Source organism: Corylus avellana, chromosome 10 (genome assembly GCF_965113065.1).
Source record: "Corylus avellana chromosome 10, dhCorAvel1.hap1.2, whole genome shotgun sequence".
Lineage (NCBI taxonomy): Eukaryota > Viridiplantae > Streptophyta > Magnoliopsida > Fagales > Betulaceae > Corylus > Corylus avellana.
The window spans coordinates 13,949,078-13,968,948 of NC_142499.1; the positions used below are offsets into that span (position 1 = coordinate 13,949,078).

General features: G+C 35.6%; 1 protein-coding gene across 1 annotated transcript; it reads right to left on the minus strand.

Moving 5' to 3' along the window:
- Positions 1-1,679: 1,679 nt before the first annotated feature.
- Positions 1,680-16,426, minus strand: LOC132191518 (protein RRP6-like 2). Its single transcript, XM_059606584.2, has 14 exons — positions 15,603-16,426; positions 13,487-13,642; positions 12,383-12,541; positions 12,220-12,303; positions 9,690-9,769; positions 9,533-9,583; positions 8,753-8,861; positions 5,911-5,993; positions 5,462-5,507; positions 5,044-5,131; positions 4,761-4,930; positions 3,326-3,691; positions 3,133-3,234; positions 1,680-2,513 (listed from the first exon to the last, which is right to left on the minus strand). The coding sequence occupies exons 1-14, from the start codon at positions 16,305-16,307 to the stop codon at positions 1,866-1,868; spliced, it is 2,847 nt and encodes a 948-aa protein (XP_059462567.2). The 5' UTR covers positions 16,308-16,426; the 3' UTR covers positions 1,680-1,865.
- Positions 16,427-19,871: the final 3,445 nt, after the last annotated feature.

Here is a 19,871-nt window from a genome sequence, read left to right on the forward strand (position 1 = left end):
TTCTCCTCTCTCCTCTCTCATCTCTCTCCCTCTCCCTCTCCCTCTCCCTCTCTCCTCTATCTATAATAAAAAAAAAAAAAAATAGATTAAAAAACAATATTTAAATAAAGTAGATAGTAAGATAGATAGTTTACTGGAATTCATTGTGAAAAATTAGTAACTAAACTAAAAAAGTTGATTTTCAGTGGCTAAAATAGCCATCATCTACTGGAGATGCTCTAAGCCCTCAAATCAGAGCAACCTGTCAAAATCAACTATTCAAGAAAACCAGATAGACCCATATCATAGAAAGCTCATAAGCTCAAGAAAAACCCACCTTGCCTATACCAGTGGCAATTTGGAGAAAAAAACCTATACTCCCTAGGGGTGGCCGCAAGCCACCACCACACCACTAGGGATGGGCAAACCACCCCTTGCCCACCCCTGGGGTGACTACAAGCCACCCATAGGGATTGGGGGTGGCTAGTGGTGGCAGCCCCACCGCTGGCCACCCCTTCAATTTTTTATTTTTTATTTTTTTAATATTTTATTTTTAAATTAAATTAGTAAAAAATTATTATACTAACGCAATAAAACGGTGTGTTTTGATTGGGACTAACGGGCATTACAAAAATTTAATAGTGGAGATTTATTTGGCATTTCGATTAACTAAGGGAGTAAAAAGTCTAAAAAAAAATAAAAAAAAATAAAAAAAATAAAATAAAAAAAAAACCTAGGGATTTTTTAGTTTTGGCTGATTGACTAAGAGACTTATAATATATTTACTCTAAAATTTATTGAGGAAACTTCTCTTAATGCCATTGAACTTCAATCACTTTTGCAAATAACCTTCAAAGTTCAAAATTTCTCAATTTTTTTTTTTTTTTTTTTAACTCAAAAATTCTCAATTTAGTATATCAAACTTTTAATTTTTTGCAATGTCACTCATCTATTAGGTTTTTCCATTAATAAATGTTTCATTTATTTAAAATTCAAATAAAAATGTTTTATTTATTTGGTGTCAATATTTTCTTACATAAAAATATGTGAGAGTAATGTATTCACCGAATACATTACTCTCACATTTTCTTAGGAAAAGATCTACGAATAGTCATCGAAGATTACAAAAAAAAAAAAATTATGTCTGGCACCCTAGATAAACATCTTGCCTCATGGCAACTCAAACATTTATGTGCTAAAAACGTTCATTTTTTTATTCCTACGGGAAATCGAATTCATTTCATAGCTTTACTTTGTTACCTTGACCTAAATTTATACGTAAAGCCATAAGTTTCTCTTGTATCCCTTCAAAAATTATGTAACTTTATCCTCAAGAGATAGCTCAATCAGCTGTGTACCACGCCTTATGAAACGGAGGTCACTAGTTCGAATTCCCCTTCCCCCTTCCCTTGTGTGGACATGTCCAATATATATATATATATATATATATATATATATATATATATATATAACTTTGTAAATCATCATTGGGCGTGTGATTTTAATCAAATTATTATTTTAAAAGTCACCTTATTTTTTTTCGGGACACGAGTGATACAAAGAAGACTTAAAATTACTCTACATTTATTGCATAATAAAAGACCCACCAATAGAAAACAGATCAGTCTTCATTTGCTTAGCGTGAATAGTTCTAAACCCTAACCTGTAAATTCACACAACTAACCGGCCGAAAAAAGAGAGAAAAAAGAAAATAAATGAATAAATAATTTCTTGGTTAATCAAATGGTGCTTGGCACTGCTTCGCTACTCGTGCAAGCTACCATCCAGATCATTTGATTCATTTGAGGTTCCTTTGGAAAGACAACATACATTGTTTTCATTTCTGTTATACAACCCTTAAACCAATGCAAGGACTAGTCATATACTCAGCGAAACGTTGAACTACGGTTCCCTGTCGCCGGAAAAGCTTGCCGTCGTCTGCCCTGTGGAAGAAGTTCTGTTGTCCCATCCTCTCTTTGGACGACTGCACCTATAACTGAACCTTTTTTCTTATTCCCAGAATTACCCAACCTCTTTAAACCTTTGTTGTCACTTCCTGATGCCGACCGTTTCTCTGGATCTTCTCCAAATCTCACCTCTTTCCTTGCTGCTTCATAATCAAATGGCTTCACCTGCAAGACGCCGGATTCTTGAGATTTGTCAACTTGTCTGCCCTTTCCATTTTGATTAATTGATTCGAAGCATTTTTCGAAGCTCGAAGACAGTTCTGAGAGAGACATAGCCTCATCTCTGTTATCCAACTCCAAAGCAGACATCCCAAAATTGTTCTTCTGGTCATTTGTACCTTCTGAGTTTCCACCTATCGACTCCTCTGCCTTTGAATTATCATCTAACAATATAATTTCATCTGTTTTAGAGCTGGAAGCCGGCATGGCAACAGATCCTTGAGGATCACAAATTTCCACAGCCATATCTTGCACTTCTATAACTGGTTTTGACTGCTCACTCGTGCCCCGAAATGAGTGGAAGGGAAAGTTCACTGAAGATCTGATTTGCTCCAACTTCATCTCTTCCTGAAAAAAGATAATTTTTATTCAAAAGAAAAAACAACGCAAAATCCAGGTAGCATAGCAATTTATCAAAGACGTGCACAGCGATCACAACATACGAATTCAAATTTTTTTTTATAAGGTAATTGAAAATTCATTAAAAACTGCAAAGGCGTAAACAGAAAGTATACAAGAAAAACACCTAACTAGGAAAAGAGAAATCAAGAAAATCATAAAAGCACAACATATGAATTCAACTTACAGCCATTAAATAATTAGAAAGAAAGGAGCCAATGACAGAAATACCAAATACTGCACAAATATGTCACAATACATCATCAAATATATTAAATAATTAAATATATGGATGAGTGACACTCAGCAAACAGGCACAGGAGAATTTCACATTGTAAGCAACAATCATTCCCCACCCCCCCCCCCCCCCCCCCCCCTCCAAAAAAAAAAAAATTAAAAAAAAAAACCACTAAAAAGAAAAAATCCCATCTCTTTCTGGGATATTTAATATAGCAAGCCAGGTTCAAGTATTAACTACCCTAGAAATTGAAATTCACAAAATAAAAAGGTCGGCAAACCAGAAGAACGACTATGCTGCATTAGCTAGGTGAGTATATATACAACCCACCTTTTTATCAGTATTAAACTTTCTCTTTGGGGCTGAACTTCCCAGCAGCGCCCCAAAAGCACGGCTAGGCTTCTTTAGCATCTGAACAGTAGCTCCAGTAGCCTATAAATGAAGAGGTAATCAGTTCTAGGCTAAACCACTACCAATAAGAATCGGCATTATAAATATAAAAAGGAATCATACTTTACACAACCTTAGCTGAATGCAACACCAAGGTATCATCATTTGTGTCTCTGCTCTGCCCAGAAGTAGTGAGGTCTCCCCTAGGGAGCTCCAAAATATGACTATCAGAATCAATATTTAGTTTACCATTTTTATCTGAATGCTCGTTATGAGAGCCTCCTCGTGCATCTCTGCCAAGTTTAAAGGCACTGCATCCAAGCTCCAAAGACTCTGCTTTCAGCACAGAAGAAGCAGGCAAAAGCAGAGACATATGACCATTTATCGTATTGCTACCATCAATGCTTTCTTTTCTAGCATTTGCAGCTTCAACTTCTGTAGAAGTATCAGGTGAGAAGACTTCAGATCCGTCAGTAACCACAATATTTTCTTCCGCTGCCTGAATAATGAAAAAAATACTGCTATTTAGAAGAATACCAGTTAACATTGTGCAGTGAAAGTAAAAAAAGTTCAAAAATCTGAGAGCACAATTTCTCCACTATAATGGGACAGCCCAGTCAAAATATCAATTTTCATGGGCATTACCCATTTTCACTTTATTACCACTTGTATAAGAATCCTTGACACATTGAATGTACTAAATTTTCATGTAATTTCACCAATATATGTAAAAAACAGGAGAGAACAAATCAAAATTGAAGGAACAGCGTCTCATCATAGTTTATCCCCCTTCATAAATAGGACAGTCACAGTTATGGCAAATGGTCAACCAAGTCAACCTCTCAATATCCTCTCCACTTGCTCCAATTCAACGCATAGCCTCATGGACTCACTAGCTTTACAATTGATTGTTTGAGCATGACCATAGAATATTTTTGTATGCATAAGTTTTCTCAACCTAAGAGGATCAGACATTCTAACGAAGAGAATTATACTTGGCAGCATTAAAGCTATCTGAACCCCTTCCCATTGGCAAACCTACAGAACCAGTGCACCTTTAAGGATTAAATTTCAGGGACGCATGATAGATTGAGTTAGACCACAGATAATAAATTAAACAAGTCTTTCATAACAATTGATAACAACCAATATCTTCCAATTTCTATTTTAACTAATACATTTGTAGAACTCACGGCCGCATTCTATGGATATCAGATTCCACATGATCCCAATGAATTCCTACTCATAATTATTGACTTGAATTTATTTTGGTAGATAACAGACAAGACATGATGACATCATGAACTGTAGCTCCATACTAATGCTTTAATCAGTTAATGTTGCAAAGCCTGTTCCAACAGATCAAATTTTGTAGTCTTCACTTTTTATGTCTGAATGCTTTTACCTACCAAGTTAGTCTTTCCAACTTTTAAATTCTATGTATGAACTTTACCTTTGTAGATAATGACTCATCTTAAGACTACTTTATGATATGATCAAACAATCGTTCACAATTTATGCAGCAATTTCAATTTTCACTCTATCATCAAACCCCACATGGGCCTTACCATTTCAATGTGGCCCACCTTCAGATGTTCAGCAACAGCTTCAAATGCAGCAGCATTTTGCAGAGAATGCCTAATGATGCTAACAACAGAAGCAAGATTGCGCTCAACATAAGGGTGCTTTGACTTTACCAGTCGACGTAGCTTGCTAGTAGAGTCAGGCTTGTGCTTGGCTTTTACAACAGAAAATAAAATTATTCAAACAGGTATAACATATGGATACACTATTTGAAAACAAAATTTAATTAATTAAAGCTGATTAATATTTGCTCCAGTTTCCCAATACCAATTTCAAGAACAACTTTGTTTGGCAATACATAACCAGTACTCTCATCCTCTGCACGAGCAACAACATCTCGCCACTCACAAAGCCCCTGCAACTCATTTGAGTATGAACGTAAGAGAGAAACCAGATAACTAAACCCCATTACATTGTAGAAAGCAACTGCAGATTATCAGTTGATCACTGAATTTTTTTGATAAGTCAGTTGATCACTATGAATGAAAATAGTTCATCTATAATATAAATCATCTATGTATTTGTGACAGACTTGTATGATGATTGGTAAATTCCAAGGCTTCTACATTTCTAACAATCATATTATTGTATACGCAAATAAAAGATCTTCTGTAATAAATCTCCCTGATGCACTATTAATCTCAATAATAAAAGAGAAAGCACAGGAAAATGAGAAGCGACTTACCGCAACAACAGCTAGCTGCTGAGCATCGAGAGCAGCAGCCTGCAACCTGCATCAAAAGAAAAAATAAATGTTTACTGATAACTTCTTGTTAAGAGAGAACTAGACCCTGCCAAAAGAAAAAGTATTGTGAAATAGGGCTTTTTTTTGGAAGAGGCGGGGAAAGAGCAAAAAAACAAGCATAACTACTAGGCTTTTCTTTTTTAAGTAATACGTGCAGGTTTGCCAAAAAGGGTCATAACCCAAGTAGGTAAGAAGTATACAAATGAGATTACCGCATGAAAAGATAAATTACAATTCAAAATCTAAAGGTAATAAAAGAAAGATGTCAAAGAGCCAAACAAAGAGTGGACTGACGCCCATCTGCAAACTCAAAGAAAATTCAACCTAAATCGCTATACATTAATAGAAAGTTCATGTAATTAAATGGAATTTTAAACTAAGAAACTGACCCATATATATATAGATACGAATTTTCAGTCAAAAGCTCTTTTTCGTACAGCTGCATGCATACATCATAACTGCGCTTGTAGACCTGTCAGCAATAAGACACTTAAGTGAACATAGTAAAGTTATAGAAATTTACACAAGCATAACACAAGAAAGACAATGATAACGCCACTTTCCTCAAGCTCTTTATCAAACCACACATTTACATATCTTACTTGGTAGGAAAGAAAAATTGTCCTCAAATTTGCAGGATTAGCAACTAATAGAATTGGAATATGTGTTCATATGATTTCAAATGGGCAAGAAATTTGAACAATTTCACATTAAAACTTGTTCTTGCTGTTGGCCCAAAGCATAAGCAACCTTCACAATGTTAGCAGTTACAATTGCAAGTGAAAGACTGGTCCACAAAGTTCCTAAAAATCCCCAAACGCAAGGGAGAAGGCAGTCAGGCAGCAAGTTGCATGCACATACGCACCCACGCCCACACTCACCCAAAGCCACAAATCCCATGCAACCAAATGGCTCCCAACAAACCCAACTGTCTCCAGAGATCCCACTAAGGACCTAAAACACCCAGACTTTCATACCTTGCTGGTCAGAATCTTTATAAAGGCAAAGTTCATGATTTGGACAATTGTCCAATAATTGTACATACAATTTTATGTTAGTCCGTGCATGTTAGGAAACAACTAACATCAATTCATTAAATTCTAAATATTATAAAATAGAATACACAATTTAGTTCGGACTTTATTCCAGATGGGAAAAAAATGTAGTGTTATTCATGTACTACTAAACTAAGTGAGACATTTAAGGCTCATCTGATGCACTAAATGATCCTCATCACCTTGTCTCAATCTGATGGAATACAAAAGATTGAAAAAAAAGTGACCAAGTCCACCTCCCAATCCTATACTAGTCTGGTGAAAGATATATCCCACTAAAGATTTCCATTAATGAACTACATACGGTCTGCCACCCACATCTCCTCACAACGCACAATATTAAACAACTTCGGAAAAGTTGCTTTGAGCACTCGTCCCCACACACCACAAATTATTCCTTCAATGAGAGGACGATGGTGAAATTAAAGGTCTTCTTCAACACCCTATACCACTAGATTGTTGCCTATGATTGTTTTCATATTTTTAGTTTTCATGACTTTTTTTATCTGTTTTCTTTTTTTAGTTAGGTATTTTTCTTATATACTTCATGTATGCTTGGGTGCACCATTTTTCATTATAATGAATTTTAATTAGTTTAAAAAACAAAATTCAGGATTGCTCTTAAAGGCCACATCAAACTCTAATGCACTGAAATTCTTATTTGAGTCAAACATTTAAAAGATGACAGAAACCTACAGAGAAGGAGATTGGTGGATCCTGCAATGAAATTACAAGAAAGATATAAATATAACAGGGAAAGAAGAGATAAATAGATTACCCCTATGGCTAGGGGTGTCAAAAATTACCGGAAAACTAGAACCAGAACCGGAACCGGAACCGGGAAACAGGAAACCGGGGACCTGGTTCCAGTTTGAAAAATCCAAAAACCGAGTACCCCGGTTCCGGTTATTACCGGGAAACCGGAAACCGGGTTTCCATTTTATTTAATAATATTTATATATTATTATATATATATATATATATATATATATATATGCTAAGTTGAAATTTTTAGACAGTCAATTTGGAGAGTAGGAAAAATAGAAAACAAAGAAATATATTGTTTGAATATTTATATACATATATATTTATTGTTGTAATAATTATTTGGAACAATCACAACAAAACTCCTTTAATTTAGATAAAAAGACTAATAGATTTTTTAAAAAAATGAGCCAACTTATGAAAAAAAAAAAAAAAAAAAATGGGCTTATTTTAGGCCCAATACCTAAAATAAGCCCAAAAAACAATTTTCTTAAAAAACCGGTTACCGGACCAGGTAAAACTGGAACTGGCCGGTAACGGTTTCTCAAAACCGAGAACCGGGGTACCCCGGTTACAGTTCCCAGTTTTGGCCAAAAACCGGGAAACCGGACCGGGTTGACACCCCTACCTATGGCTGGAGCCAAAACTCAACTTTCAAAATAGAAAAATTTATTATGAGAAGTGACCATTGCTTCATGTAAATATCAAGATGAAAATATATAGAATAACTTCTTTTTTTGATAGGTGAAATGATATAGAATAACTCAACAAAAGCAAAAAAATTCTGGACTTTTGGTGGATATCCCATAATGTACACTGAATCGCCACACTAGAATCTCTTATAATAAATGAAATTCATCCATCCAAAACCATTGCAACCAATTCAAAATTGTACTATCATCAAGAACTGAGAACAGTCAAATGTCCAAGTTATGCACATTGACCCGTCAGCTCTTGATGCAGCTACTAAAGGTTGATTTATGTTGATATGTGTGCACCTTCGCAATTTCATCAATTTCAAGATCTATGTTGCGGGGTCCACATCGATGACCAGTAGAAGCAAGAACTATACAGTTTCATAGCTTATATATATATGTCTCAGGGATTAAACAGTTTTTAACTACAAAAAGCACCCCCAATTCACAATGCATCAAGCAGTAGGCAGTTGATATACGCTCCTAGTGTACAAAGCACTTTAAATACAACGGGAATGATGAGCACTTCAGACCAGATAAAATTAAACTCATGCAATATGAAACCATAAGTAGAAACTAAAATAAATTATCAAAAGACAAAGGCTTCTGAAGTTTGTCACATTAATGCACAAACAATATAAACATCATAAAGGGACACATACTCGTATAATTCCACAAAATATCTAGAAGATACTAATGGTGCATGAGGATTATACCTCAACTAGAGGAGCATCAAAATTTTCAGATTCCTTGGGCATTGAAAACAACTTGATTCTCATTAAATCATACATATGCAATAAATAGTGTGTATCTTCTCTGGCATATCTGTAATCAAAAGAAACATAATTAGATGATGGAACTTAAATAACCTCCATCATTAGTGAGAAAAAGTAAACAAGCAATAATGAGCATGCAACACCTTAAACATAAATTAAAACTGACACCCACTTATAAAACATTCAAACTGAATAAACAAAAATTGATTTATGATGCTACTGGAAGTCAGTACTTTTTTCATAGTTGCATATTTAAAGTACTCTCTGGTGCAAATCCTCCAATGAGTTCAGCTGCAATCAATTGAAACTACCTCCCAAACAGATTTCACTGATATTGCGCATTACTTCTATGGTAACATCCTCTTTCTGTGACTTTATACAATCTAAAGTGAGGACTGTCTCAGTTTCAGGAGTGAGATTTATAAATTGATGTACTCCTCATAAAGTTACCCGCGGCTTACATATTTCCCTATTCAAACTACCTATGGATGTGATCTCATATGCCAAGTGATGATTAGTGGGTGCAACTAAATGCATGTAACAGAGAGGAGCTGAACCCGCCAGAAGTACTAGTTCACCTTTTGGTTACTGAATTATTAAATCTATTGTTAAGGGAAAAAAGAATAAATGAAATTAGAATTACCCCCAAAAAAAAAGGGGCAACAATGAGAAGAATTGCAAGCAAGAAATACATGTGACAACTACTACTTTCAACTGTACCTGAGCATCTCCTCAGGAAGAGGGCGTAATCTCCAATCTGCATTCTGGTATCTGCAAGGAGTTGACTGGTCAACCTTACAGTTTATGGAAGAAGAATAAGTCAAACCATAACCTGCAACCGATAAAGGGAATAGGGAAATTAACTAAAAAGACGTACTCTTTGTTAGCGGTAACTCCACAAAAGTGATGCAAAAGAAACTCCAAGCTATTTCTCTCTAGTTTTAACACCTTTGAGGCCTGAAGATTAGAAAGAAAATGCACATTCGCTTTAAAGTATAAGAAAAAACATAAAACAGTCATGAATACATTGCAAAAGAGGAAGGGGGCATTTTGAGGTGAAGGGAAAGGAGGATTGAAAAGCAACCTAAAGAATCGTGCCAAGTATCTTTATAGAAAGAACAACTTTCTCATTTACCATTGGACCTAATAACCAAGTGGCACCTCTTCCCTTTTAATAAGCAGGACCCATTGGCAAATATGGAAAGGCTACCCCTTTGTTCAGCCTACTATTACCAATTAAGTGAAAAGACAACTACCTAATCTTCTTTAGAAGGAACAATATAAATTCTCATAAACTTTGGTAAACACGTGAACGTATGTTTTAATGTAAGTTGCAAATCAAACCCATGGGTATCAACATAATAAAACAAGAATCGGAACCGTATGCCAATGAACTCTACCTGAAATAGCACTTCCTCTCCCCTTATGAACAAGTTAGAATGAGTTTGTGTATTCAAGAACCAATAGATACATGCATAACAATAAACAAAAATAAATAAATGTAATCAGCGTTGCTCCACTACAATACTAAAAATATACAGGCCAATGACAACAAACACATTAGCAGAGGCCCAAACAGAAATATCTCATCTTAAATCTTTCCATTTAAATAAGTCATAATATCAAGACTATCTCCAATCCAACCTTCTTATCATGTGGAAGAAAGATTAAAATATAGTTTTGAACCAAATACAAAATCTTTGGGATTTACCATGTCCATCTAAGATGGGAGCCAAAACACACTGGCAATTTGTCTTCTACTAGCAGCCACAAATACAAAGAATGCACACATCTAACGTTTGAGTGCTAAATTGGTATATTGTCATCCATCAATTATTTCAACGTCAAACTGATGAAGCCAAGTACAGCACTCTTATAGAGTTTACAAAAGGCGTGGAAAAGATGCTTCGAAGGCTCAAACTTTTGGCACATGCTAGATGGTATGGAGTATACTTGGGAGCTACAATTTAGTTCAAGTCTGGTAGGGCCTTATTTTGTATTTTAACTTAATGGTATTGGGTTTTACTGAAAGATTTCACGAGTTATTTTGGTTTGCACTTCAATAGTTGAAGTTCAAAGAGTCAAAGTCCATTAGGGTTGGGCATTAGACATCTATAAATGTAAACGGAAATGTAATAGTTTGTCTATGATTACAGAATAAAGAAGACGTCGATCAGAGTTCTAGGAACTATTGCTTTTATGGATTGTATGATGTAACCCCTCCTAATATATTTCCACACTCCCAGTCCAAAGGACCCTGCTACCACTTTTAGAACACCAACCTTCTCTAGATGAACTCCACACTCACATTAACAAACCAATAGTGGAATAGGCCATCTTGTTAAAATTTTATAATGAGCAAATAACACACCATTCAATGAACTCCACGCTGGAGAACTCTGTATGGAGCACACACATCAACTCTATTGAACATCAAAATTTGGAATTGCAAGACCATTGGCCCCAAATGCTCACATGAAAAAGATTTATCAAGATCCTAAAAAACTCTATACATCAGTCGGTTATCTTGAAAAGTGAAAGATATAGATTTGGGGTTGGTTATATCAATAAGATGGCCTAAACCATCCCCCAGAACACAAAATTCTCTATTCAATCAATTTTCAAATAATGTAATTTTATTTTCACACTGCTATGTGTCAAGAAACAAGCAAGGAAAAATTGTTGTGGTTGTTTTACACTGTGTAGATATGCAAATATGTGAATAAAAGTGGGTAGATTCATAAGCCTCTATAGAGAAAAGGCGGATATTCCAACAAGGAAAGCTTCTCCATTATTATCAGTTGGTCATATGGTCATACTTTCTTTATATATATATATATGACTTGGCCATCGGTTCTATTACTATATCAAATCCAACATCCTTGGAAACAAAGAGAGAACCCAAGTAAACGTGTATGTTCCTTCCAAAGAGAAGAAACTGACACTCCATCCCTCCAACTCCATGAAATAGCAAGTAAAAGAATTCGAGTATTTCTACCTAAAAGAGTAGAGTGAAAAGTTAAATTGTTTTCTCCAAATAAAGCAAAAGAAGTTACATAATCGTTCTTGAACACCCAAAACCCATAACCAAACCCATCACTTAATTCATTGCTGATAGATTTATCTTGAGGCACAAAAAGTAAGTGCATTGCATAAAATTTGGTATGATCTTACAACCAATGTTGTACATGTAGAGCAAAACTACTTGGGAATATCAGCTTCTGCTGGGTAAATGTACTGATAAATTTAACAATGGTAATATAAAATATTTACCTACAGAATTTTTTTTTCCAATAAAAAATTCAATCTCTATCAAAGCGGGCGCCACCCCCATACATAGGAAGTATAAAAGATAACCCCTTTTAAGGAGGAAAAAAAAAAACAAGCATCCAAAAACTCAGGCAAACCTGGCCAGTGTCAAACAAATTGCAAACATAAATGCCAAAGTCCCGCTGAAGCCATACAATATCTCGATCTGCTCCATGCATAACCTAATTAATAACATATATTATCACACAATGAAGTAAATATGAAACAAAACCAAAAAAAGCAGGCATGCAAGAGATCAACCTTTCTCTTGGTAGGGTCCTTAAAAACTTCCCTTAGGTATGGTCCAATATGAATTCGAAGCTTTAGAGTATCCACAACAAAATCTTCAGTTCTAGTAGATATTTGCATCAAGCAAGTTAATCCTTGAAAAGATCGATATTGATTATGTTCCAAATCAACCTAGCAAAATTTGATTAAGTTCAGGGGTAGACAACGCACAGATATTGAAAGAAAGATTGGCAAAAAGAAAACTATAACAACAGTTCCAAAAGCTGAAAAACATATTGATAAAAAAATTAAAAAAAAATCCCTGCAATCAAAACTAATGGAGAAATTTCAACAAGAACATTAAAAAGGTCAACTTTAGAAATTGCTCAGTACAATATCAGCCTCACATTAGTTTTGAAGTGACACTAGTTCCAGGAGGGAAAAAATGGAGAAGTAATTGAGACAAGCAATTAGCAGTACTGAAGCGAGCAGAGTTAGATTCAAAGCTCATAAAAATTAGTTTGAAATTTTAGATAAGATAACTGGTTTGCCAATTGATACCAATTGCAAAAGTACATAAGCACTGTAACTAAGACTCAGCCATTTTTACGTATAAACAAGTGCAACATGTCAAAATCTAGTTCACCAGAAGTTTAGAGTGCAGTTCTATACTACATAAAATCTTCAGCCTAACTGAATCCACTTGTCAACTTTGCACAAACAAGATTGTCGCAATGCAATCCAAATTCTTGCCTTCATGATATTATGAAAGAAAAATTTACGTCAAAGGCTATTTTAGTAGTTGCACACAGCCAACTATGAGGACTCCCGATTTGCAAATATAGGTGTATATGGGGTTCGGTGAGTTTACCAGTTCAACATACATAAAACTGAGATTGACTCGGGAAACGACTCATTTTGCACTCTATGCCTTGGTAATAGAATTATAGAAGTAAACACTTCAAGTTCTAATCTTTTGTGAATGATTGTTATTGCACATGAGAAACTTTCTATTCAACACTGAAATCAAAAGATTTAATTCAAGTCTAGCAAAAACGACCAAATATCTTTAAAAGCACAAATAAGCATGTCAGCTACCACTTGTCGACATAACACAAATCTCGTAGTCAAATTTACCGCAAATTCATTTACACCACGCAATTTAGCAGCCAACTCTTTCAAATCTTTCACTTCCTCCACAAGCTTGAATGGGGTTGACTCTATCGAGGGAGGTTTTATAGGATCCACATTCCCAATATCTTTATCAACAAAATCCAAAACCAAAAGCTTCTCCTGTGTGAATGAGAAACCATATTAACAGCACAATATTTCTAATTTTGCCAATATTACGAATAGATTATACACGGAAACAATAAAATAAAAGATTAGAAAATCTAAATAACTGAAGTTAAATGAAACTGAAAGATAAAACATAATTGCCAATCCACTTTTTTTTATATACGTAATTTAATGGAATTAAATTACTTATCAAGAAAAAAAAAAAACAAAAAACAAACAAAAACAAACCAAACCTTAAGCTCATGGAAAACACTGCATTTAATTACTTAACAACAATCCTAACACTCCTCTGAATATGGGCCAGACTCCTCAATGAGGGGAGCCTAACATGTAGAATTTAGAGTAGAGTGGAGTCAGGTTTTTTAACTCAAACCACCTCCTCTAATACTTATGCCAAAAGCTTAAGTTAATAGGAAATAATCATTTCAATCACTTAACTATTTTTTTTATTTTTTTTTTTTTTCAATCACTTAACTATTATTCTCATATAATCAACATGCATATATGTCAAAAAAGCATGTTCCTTAAAACACACTATTTAGTAAAGACAGAAATTTTCTCCAAACCAATATGAAGGAAATATCCTCCAACCCATGTAAAATGGTGCCAAGTGTCTTTAAATATTTAAAAGACACATTAAATTTAGTCTAATTTAGTAAACTACTATTAATGAGGTTAAGAATTTAAAGTGTCTTTTAAATATTTATAGACATTTGGCACTATTTTACATAGGTTGAAGGATATTTCCTCCATACCGGTTTGGAGGAAATTTCTGTCCATCTTAGTAATGCGTCAATTAGGACATATAGCCTAATCATGCTTATCAAACCCATGACCCAACAAAACGAAATCCATGTAGAAAGACCAAAAAAAAAACAAGGTGACAAGAATAATTATTTAATGCAGTTTTGAATCATTATATCCTTTATGTGTATGCATCTAAGAGTGGTAGTTTACCCCTATAAAAAAGCACACCATCCAATTTGCCTACATATTTCATGTCCTTCGTCCCTCACCTTGCAGGTGCTGCCAACCGCATATAGAAGCTTCATCGAGATTTCTTTATGGGGCAGACTAGGTGAAGAATTCAAATTTCACTTGATAAGTTGGCCCAGGGTATGTTCTCCGATCTCTAATGAAGGGTTGGGGGGGTAAGAACTTGTTGAAGTTCAATCGTGCTCTTTTGAAAAAATGGTTTTGGCACTATGTGCATGAGAGAGAGGCATAGTGGAGAGTTATGGTGGACTCTACATTTGGCAATTTGTGGGCGGGTGGTGTTCTAATGAGCCTCTTGGGCTGTATTGGGTGGGGGTTTTGGGAATTTCACTCATCAAACCGTTTGACGGGAGGGTTGACATTGCAAACTTCTTAAAGATGATAACCCCAATTTTGACACTTTTTAAAGTTTAAAAGTATAATTGCAAAAATGATGAAAGATCAAAGGTGGTAAGTGAAGTTTTTCCAAAAAATAAATTTACTAAAACTCAAACTTAAGATAGTATTCTGGTTTTTAATTACTAAATCCCAAAATTAAGATATAAAAGAGAAAAAAAAAGGTACCAAAGGTTTGAAAGATCAAGATCATAGGCTGTCTCCTAATTCAAGAACAACTTGCCCAATTTATTTTTAAGTTATGTAAAAAGAAATCCTAGATGCAAGTCACCCCTACATTTGTGAAACTTTACTTCACCATCCAATTTTATTGGCAATCAACTTATCAACACCACGGTTTCAAGAATGAAACCTTGTCGCAATGCAAACCATTACAGCATATCACATAAGCGAAACCATGAATTGCCTCTCATATACCAAAGTACCCCAACACAATCACTCATTTCATCCACCATCCTAATCAAAAGAACATCTTTAGTGGATTCCCATACGCAATAATTTACGAACTACACCCAACAGTTATTGATCAAATTCCACAAAATCAAAATTAGAAACCACTAACCAGGGGATGAATAAACCTCAGCCCATCCTCACTCGTCTGCAACCAAACGTGCTCAAATTGCTGGTTCGAATTATTCACAAGAATATTGAACTCGTCCTGCGGCTTCCGTATGGATGGAATATGAAACGGCACCTTCTGCTTCGGCCCCGTTGTCTTCTTATCCTTGATCGCAACCTTCACCCCCGTCACCACACTTGCCTCCGGCGAGCCATGGCTCGCCGAGCCATGTCTCACCCCTTTCTTCTTCTTCCCGTACACCAACTGAAACCCGTCATCCGCGTCCGTTATGGCCTGGCCGGTCTCTTCTTCCTTCTTTCTAACCCTCTGGAACTCATCGGCCGAAACGTGGAACCGCTCCAATAGTTCGTCGTTCACGTTCACCAGCCAGTCGTGCGCGTCATCAATGTCGCCATGGGCAGGGAATGCCATTTCTTTGCCCCCCCAAACACCCGCCGTCGAGGAGCCTATCGCCTCAAGCATCGACTGCGATTTCTTGGAGATTTCTTGGATCGGGGCCTTGAACTCATCGAAGTTGTTGAAGAAGTGAAAGTCCTTACCGGAGGGTAAGCCGCGGGAGGAACCGGAGAGGTTAGACACCGACGAAGCTAGCGAGCCTGTAGTCAGGGCATGTAGGGTTTGGGCCTTCTCGGATTGGCCTTCGTCGACGTTCATTGCGTCATCGTGGTTGCGGGGGTGTTGGTTCATGGCGATCGTAGAAATCTTTTGATATTGGTTAGGGTTTGTGAGGGGTTTAGGGTTAGGGTTTTAGCATTTCCATTACAGAGAGCTCCAATTATTAACGTGCGTCTCAATTTTCAGTTAAGAAATTTCAGAGTACTGTAAGGCAAAGCGAGCGTGACTGTACGTCGTCTGTGTCACGTGACCAGCATGGGAATAATGCACCTGACAGTAAAATAAATGTGATTTGAACAATGACCTTCTTTCTTTCGTTCTTTCTTTTTCTTTTTTTTTTTCTTTTTTTTTCTTTAACAGTCACATTTTAAAATAAGTTAAAATTTTGTAATGAGAATTTGAATGTTTGATTTGTGTAAATTATTTTAATTCTTATTGATATTTTGTTGGGACTGAATCACATTATGGCTCAATTAAACTTAAAGAAACGCTTGCAATTCGCGCCATTTATTCATAGTTCATGTTGATGGACTTCTAACTTGTTTGGAATTGTGGTAAAAATATAGTTTTTAAGTTAAAAAAAAAATTAGAGAAAAAAAGAAATTCATTTTTAAGTTTTTTTTAAAAATACATTTTGACTATTTTTAAAGTGAAAAAAGTCAAAAATAAATAAATAAATATTTTTTTGTATTAAATAAGCCAGCTTTTTATTTAGCTTACTTTTTTTAAATAGTAAAAATACTTTTAAAACTCCCTAGTACAATATAAAGCGAGTAATGCTACGGAGGAGCATTCTATCAGCAATATGTCCGCACCTTGCTGAGCTGGCATGGTTAACTCAACCATAGTTATCAACTTTATTAAAAAAAAAACAATCACACGTGCAGGTTAAGATTTCAAATTTTCATTTCTTCTCCCAAATCCCTCAAAACGTTTCCCTCTCTTCCTCTCCCATGCTGCTCCCTTCCTTCCCTCATCTTCCGCCCCTGCCAACCTCCAAGCACTGCCGCCACTGAAAGCCACCCATGCCACCACCGGTTAAGCCGACCATCCAAAACCACCGAACGTCACCAGCTCGAAATCCGACTGACCTCCACCCGCCACAACGACTGGCGTCGCCCACCATCGCCCACCATCCAAAAACCAGCAAGTCACCAACTCTAGTTTTAGGAGGTATTTTTTTTCATTTTTGAGTTGAACGAGTGTACTTCCTGCAGAGAGATCTTTGATTTGGGTTTGGGTCTTGTTATGAGCACAAATACCTTGTGCGTATCACAGGTTTGTCTGTTTCTCCCAAACCCCCAAAACTCTTCCCTCCACCCTCTTCCACCCAACAGCGCGAGCCACGACCAAGCAGTGCCTCCGACCACCACCCATTTCCGCCAAACGCTAGCCATCTCAACCTCATGCGGTTTGCTCGCCTCCATCCATCGAACGACGCCCACACCAGAGGTCTTTTTTTTTTTTTTTTTTTAATTTTGATTCTTTAGGTTTTATGGTTCTCTCATCTAGGTTTTGCTTAGTGATTTTGCATCATTGTATTTTTGTGGGTTATGTTTTGTGTTCAACCGAGGTTTTTCATTTTGATTCTTTAGGTTTTTGGGGGTTCTTATGTTTTTCATTTTGACTCTTTCTACACTGCAATACCCATATTTTGTCTGTGCTACATAGAGTGATTATTTCCAAATGTATGCAGTAGCTAATTTGGTTGAATATTGTAATTGGAGGGAGGTGATTGCCATCTTTGTAGATGATGATTATGGCCAGGGTGGAATTTTTGTATTGGGTGATGCCCTGGCAAAGAAACGTGCCAATATCTCTTACAAAGCCGCCTTTCCTTCGAACGCCCCCAACAGTAAAATTAATGATTTGTTGGTTGGAGTAAACCATGTTAAATTTAACATTCGCTGGCTTGTTTTTGGCATGATTTATGGTATGGTGATACTTTTATGAAAGATCTTTTTAATGAACCTTTTTTTTTTTTCTTGGCTTTGGACAATGATGCTTTAGTTGCTTTATACTTAGGTAGCCCAATGATCGAGGGAATGTGCTGTTGGAATCCTCATCTTGTTCTTGGTTTTCAAGATTGGAAATTGGAAATTGTGAGCATATTTTTAGACATGTATTCTAAATTCCCTTCTAGTAGAGGTGAAGATAAAATGTATTGGAGATTGTTAAAGACCTAACACCATAGTGGTCAAAACCATGTCAACACTAGATTGTATGAATATGTGGTGATTAGGATAAGTGGTGGGTTGTTAAATTTGAATTTAATAGAAAGGAAAAAATGATTTGCCCTTTTTTTTGATTGGTTGTCTAGCAGATGGAATGGAAACAAATTCCTTTGGTACATCTATGTACACCTTTGTATCTTGTTCTACATCATTTTCACCTTAGCTTATATCTTTTGTGTAGGTACAGACAGAAAAATAATGTTTACAAATAGCAATGCATCCAATGGGCGTTTGCTATGTTATTGTGGAATTCTTGCTTATATAAGGACCTCCTGGACAGAAAAAAAACTTTGGTAGAAATGGACACTTACGAAAAAAGAATGTGTGCTGAAATGACACGACTACACAACACAGGAGATAGAATGCGTACTGAAATGGAGAATCAATCTGTCCAATTTCAGTTGAAGTTAAGAGTTGTATCAAACTAGAGTAAAGTTGTACTAGTCTAAGGAGAAGATGTATCAGTCTGCTTTAAGTTTTTTTTTTAAAAAAAAAAAAAAATTATTTTGATGATACTATTTTATGTTAGTGGTTATAATCAATATAGTGGTAGTTAGCTGATGTTAAGATGAACTTATTCATCGTGTTGTAAATTAACCAACAATTACATTGATCAACAATTTGGAGAGTGAATGTACTTCAATTAAAGTTCATGTATGTTGTCTTGATTGATTGAGAAGCAAAATTCTGCATATAACTTCAGCATATGTGCATTAGCATTGTGAGGCGGCCAAAATATGTGCAATGGAGGAAATTGGAATTAATGTTACAGCAATTGTAATTGGATGTAAAAAGGTGAGAATAAATGGAGGAAATTGGAAATGCTATAGCAAGTTAGCAACCTCATAAATCCCAGATAGACAATACATTTTGTACACAATCTCATTAGATTCCTCCGACTAGTTGGTGAGCTAATGGATTACATTAATATGAAATCCGTATAAAATCTCAAAAAACCAGACACATGAGTCAACCCTAACTTACTAGTCTAATCCTCAACATCTGTTTGAAATATTATCAAGTGTCAAATAAACTAATATGAACAGAATCAAAGAAGAATTGAAGTCTGCATAAAATTTGTACTTAATAATCATAATCAACCAGCACACTTAGGGCATCCAATTACAACCACTCCTCAGCCAATGGAGAAAAAATGCAGAATTTTGCTTCTTAACTTCTTGGATATCACATTTATATAACTTTCCCTTGCCACGTAATTCTCTAAACATTCAAACAAATCCAATCACAGTTCACCTTTACACAAAAAGTGAGGCATCTTCTACAAATATCTACAATATTGTAAATGCCGGGTATCATTTACAATGAAATTAAATCCACATTCACTAGTTTATAAAATACCAAAAAAAGTGCCAAAACATCAAAAAAGATGCATTCTAACTTG

Excerpts from the sequence above, each read along its gene's own strand:
- LOC132191518 (XM_059606584.2), bottom strand. The coding sequence starts at position 16,307 with ATGAACCAACACCCCCGCAACCACGATGACGCAATGAACGTCGACGAA. Across the intron at positions 5,994-8,752 it reads TTGATGCTCCTCTAGTTGAG|GTCTACAAGCGCAGTTATGA; the intron begins GTATAATCCTCA and ends TATTGCTGACAG. Across the intron at positions 5,132-5,461 it reads AGCAGCTAGCTGTTGTTGCG|GGGCTTTGTGAGTGGCGAGA; the intron begins GTAAGTCGCTTC and ends AATGAGTTGCAG.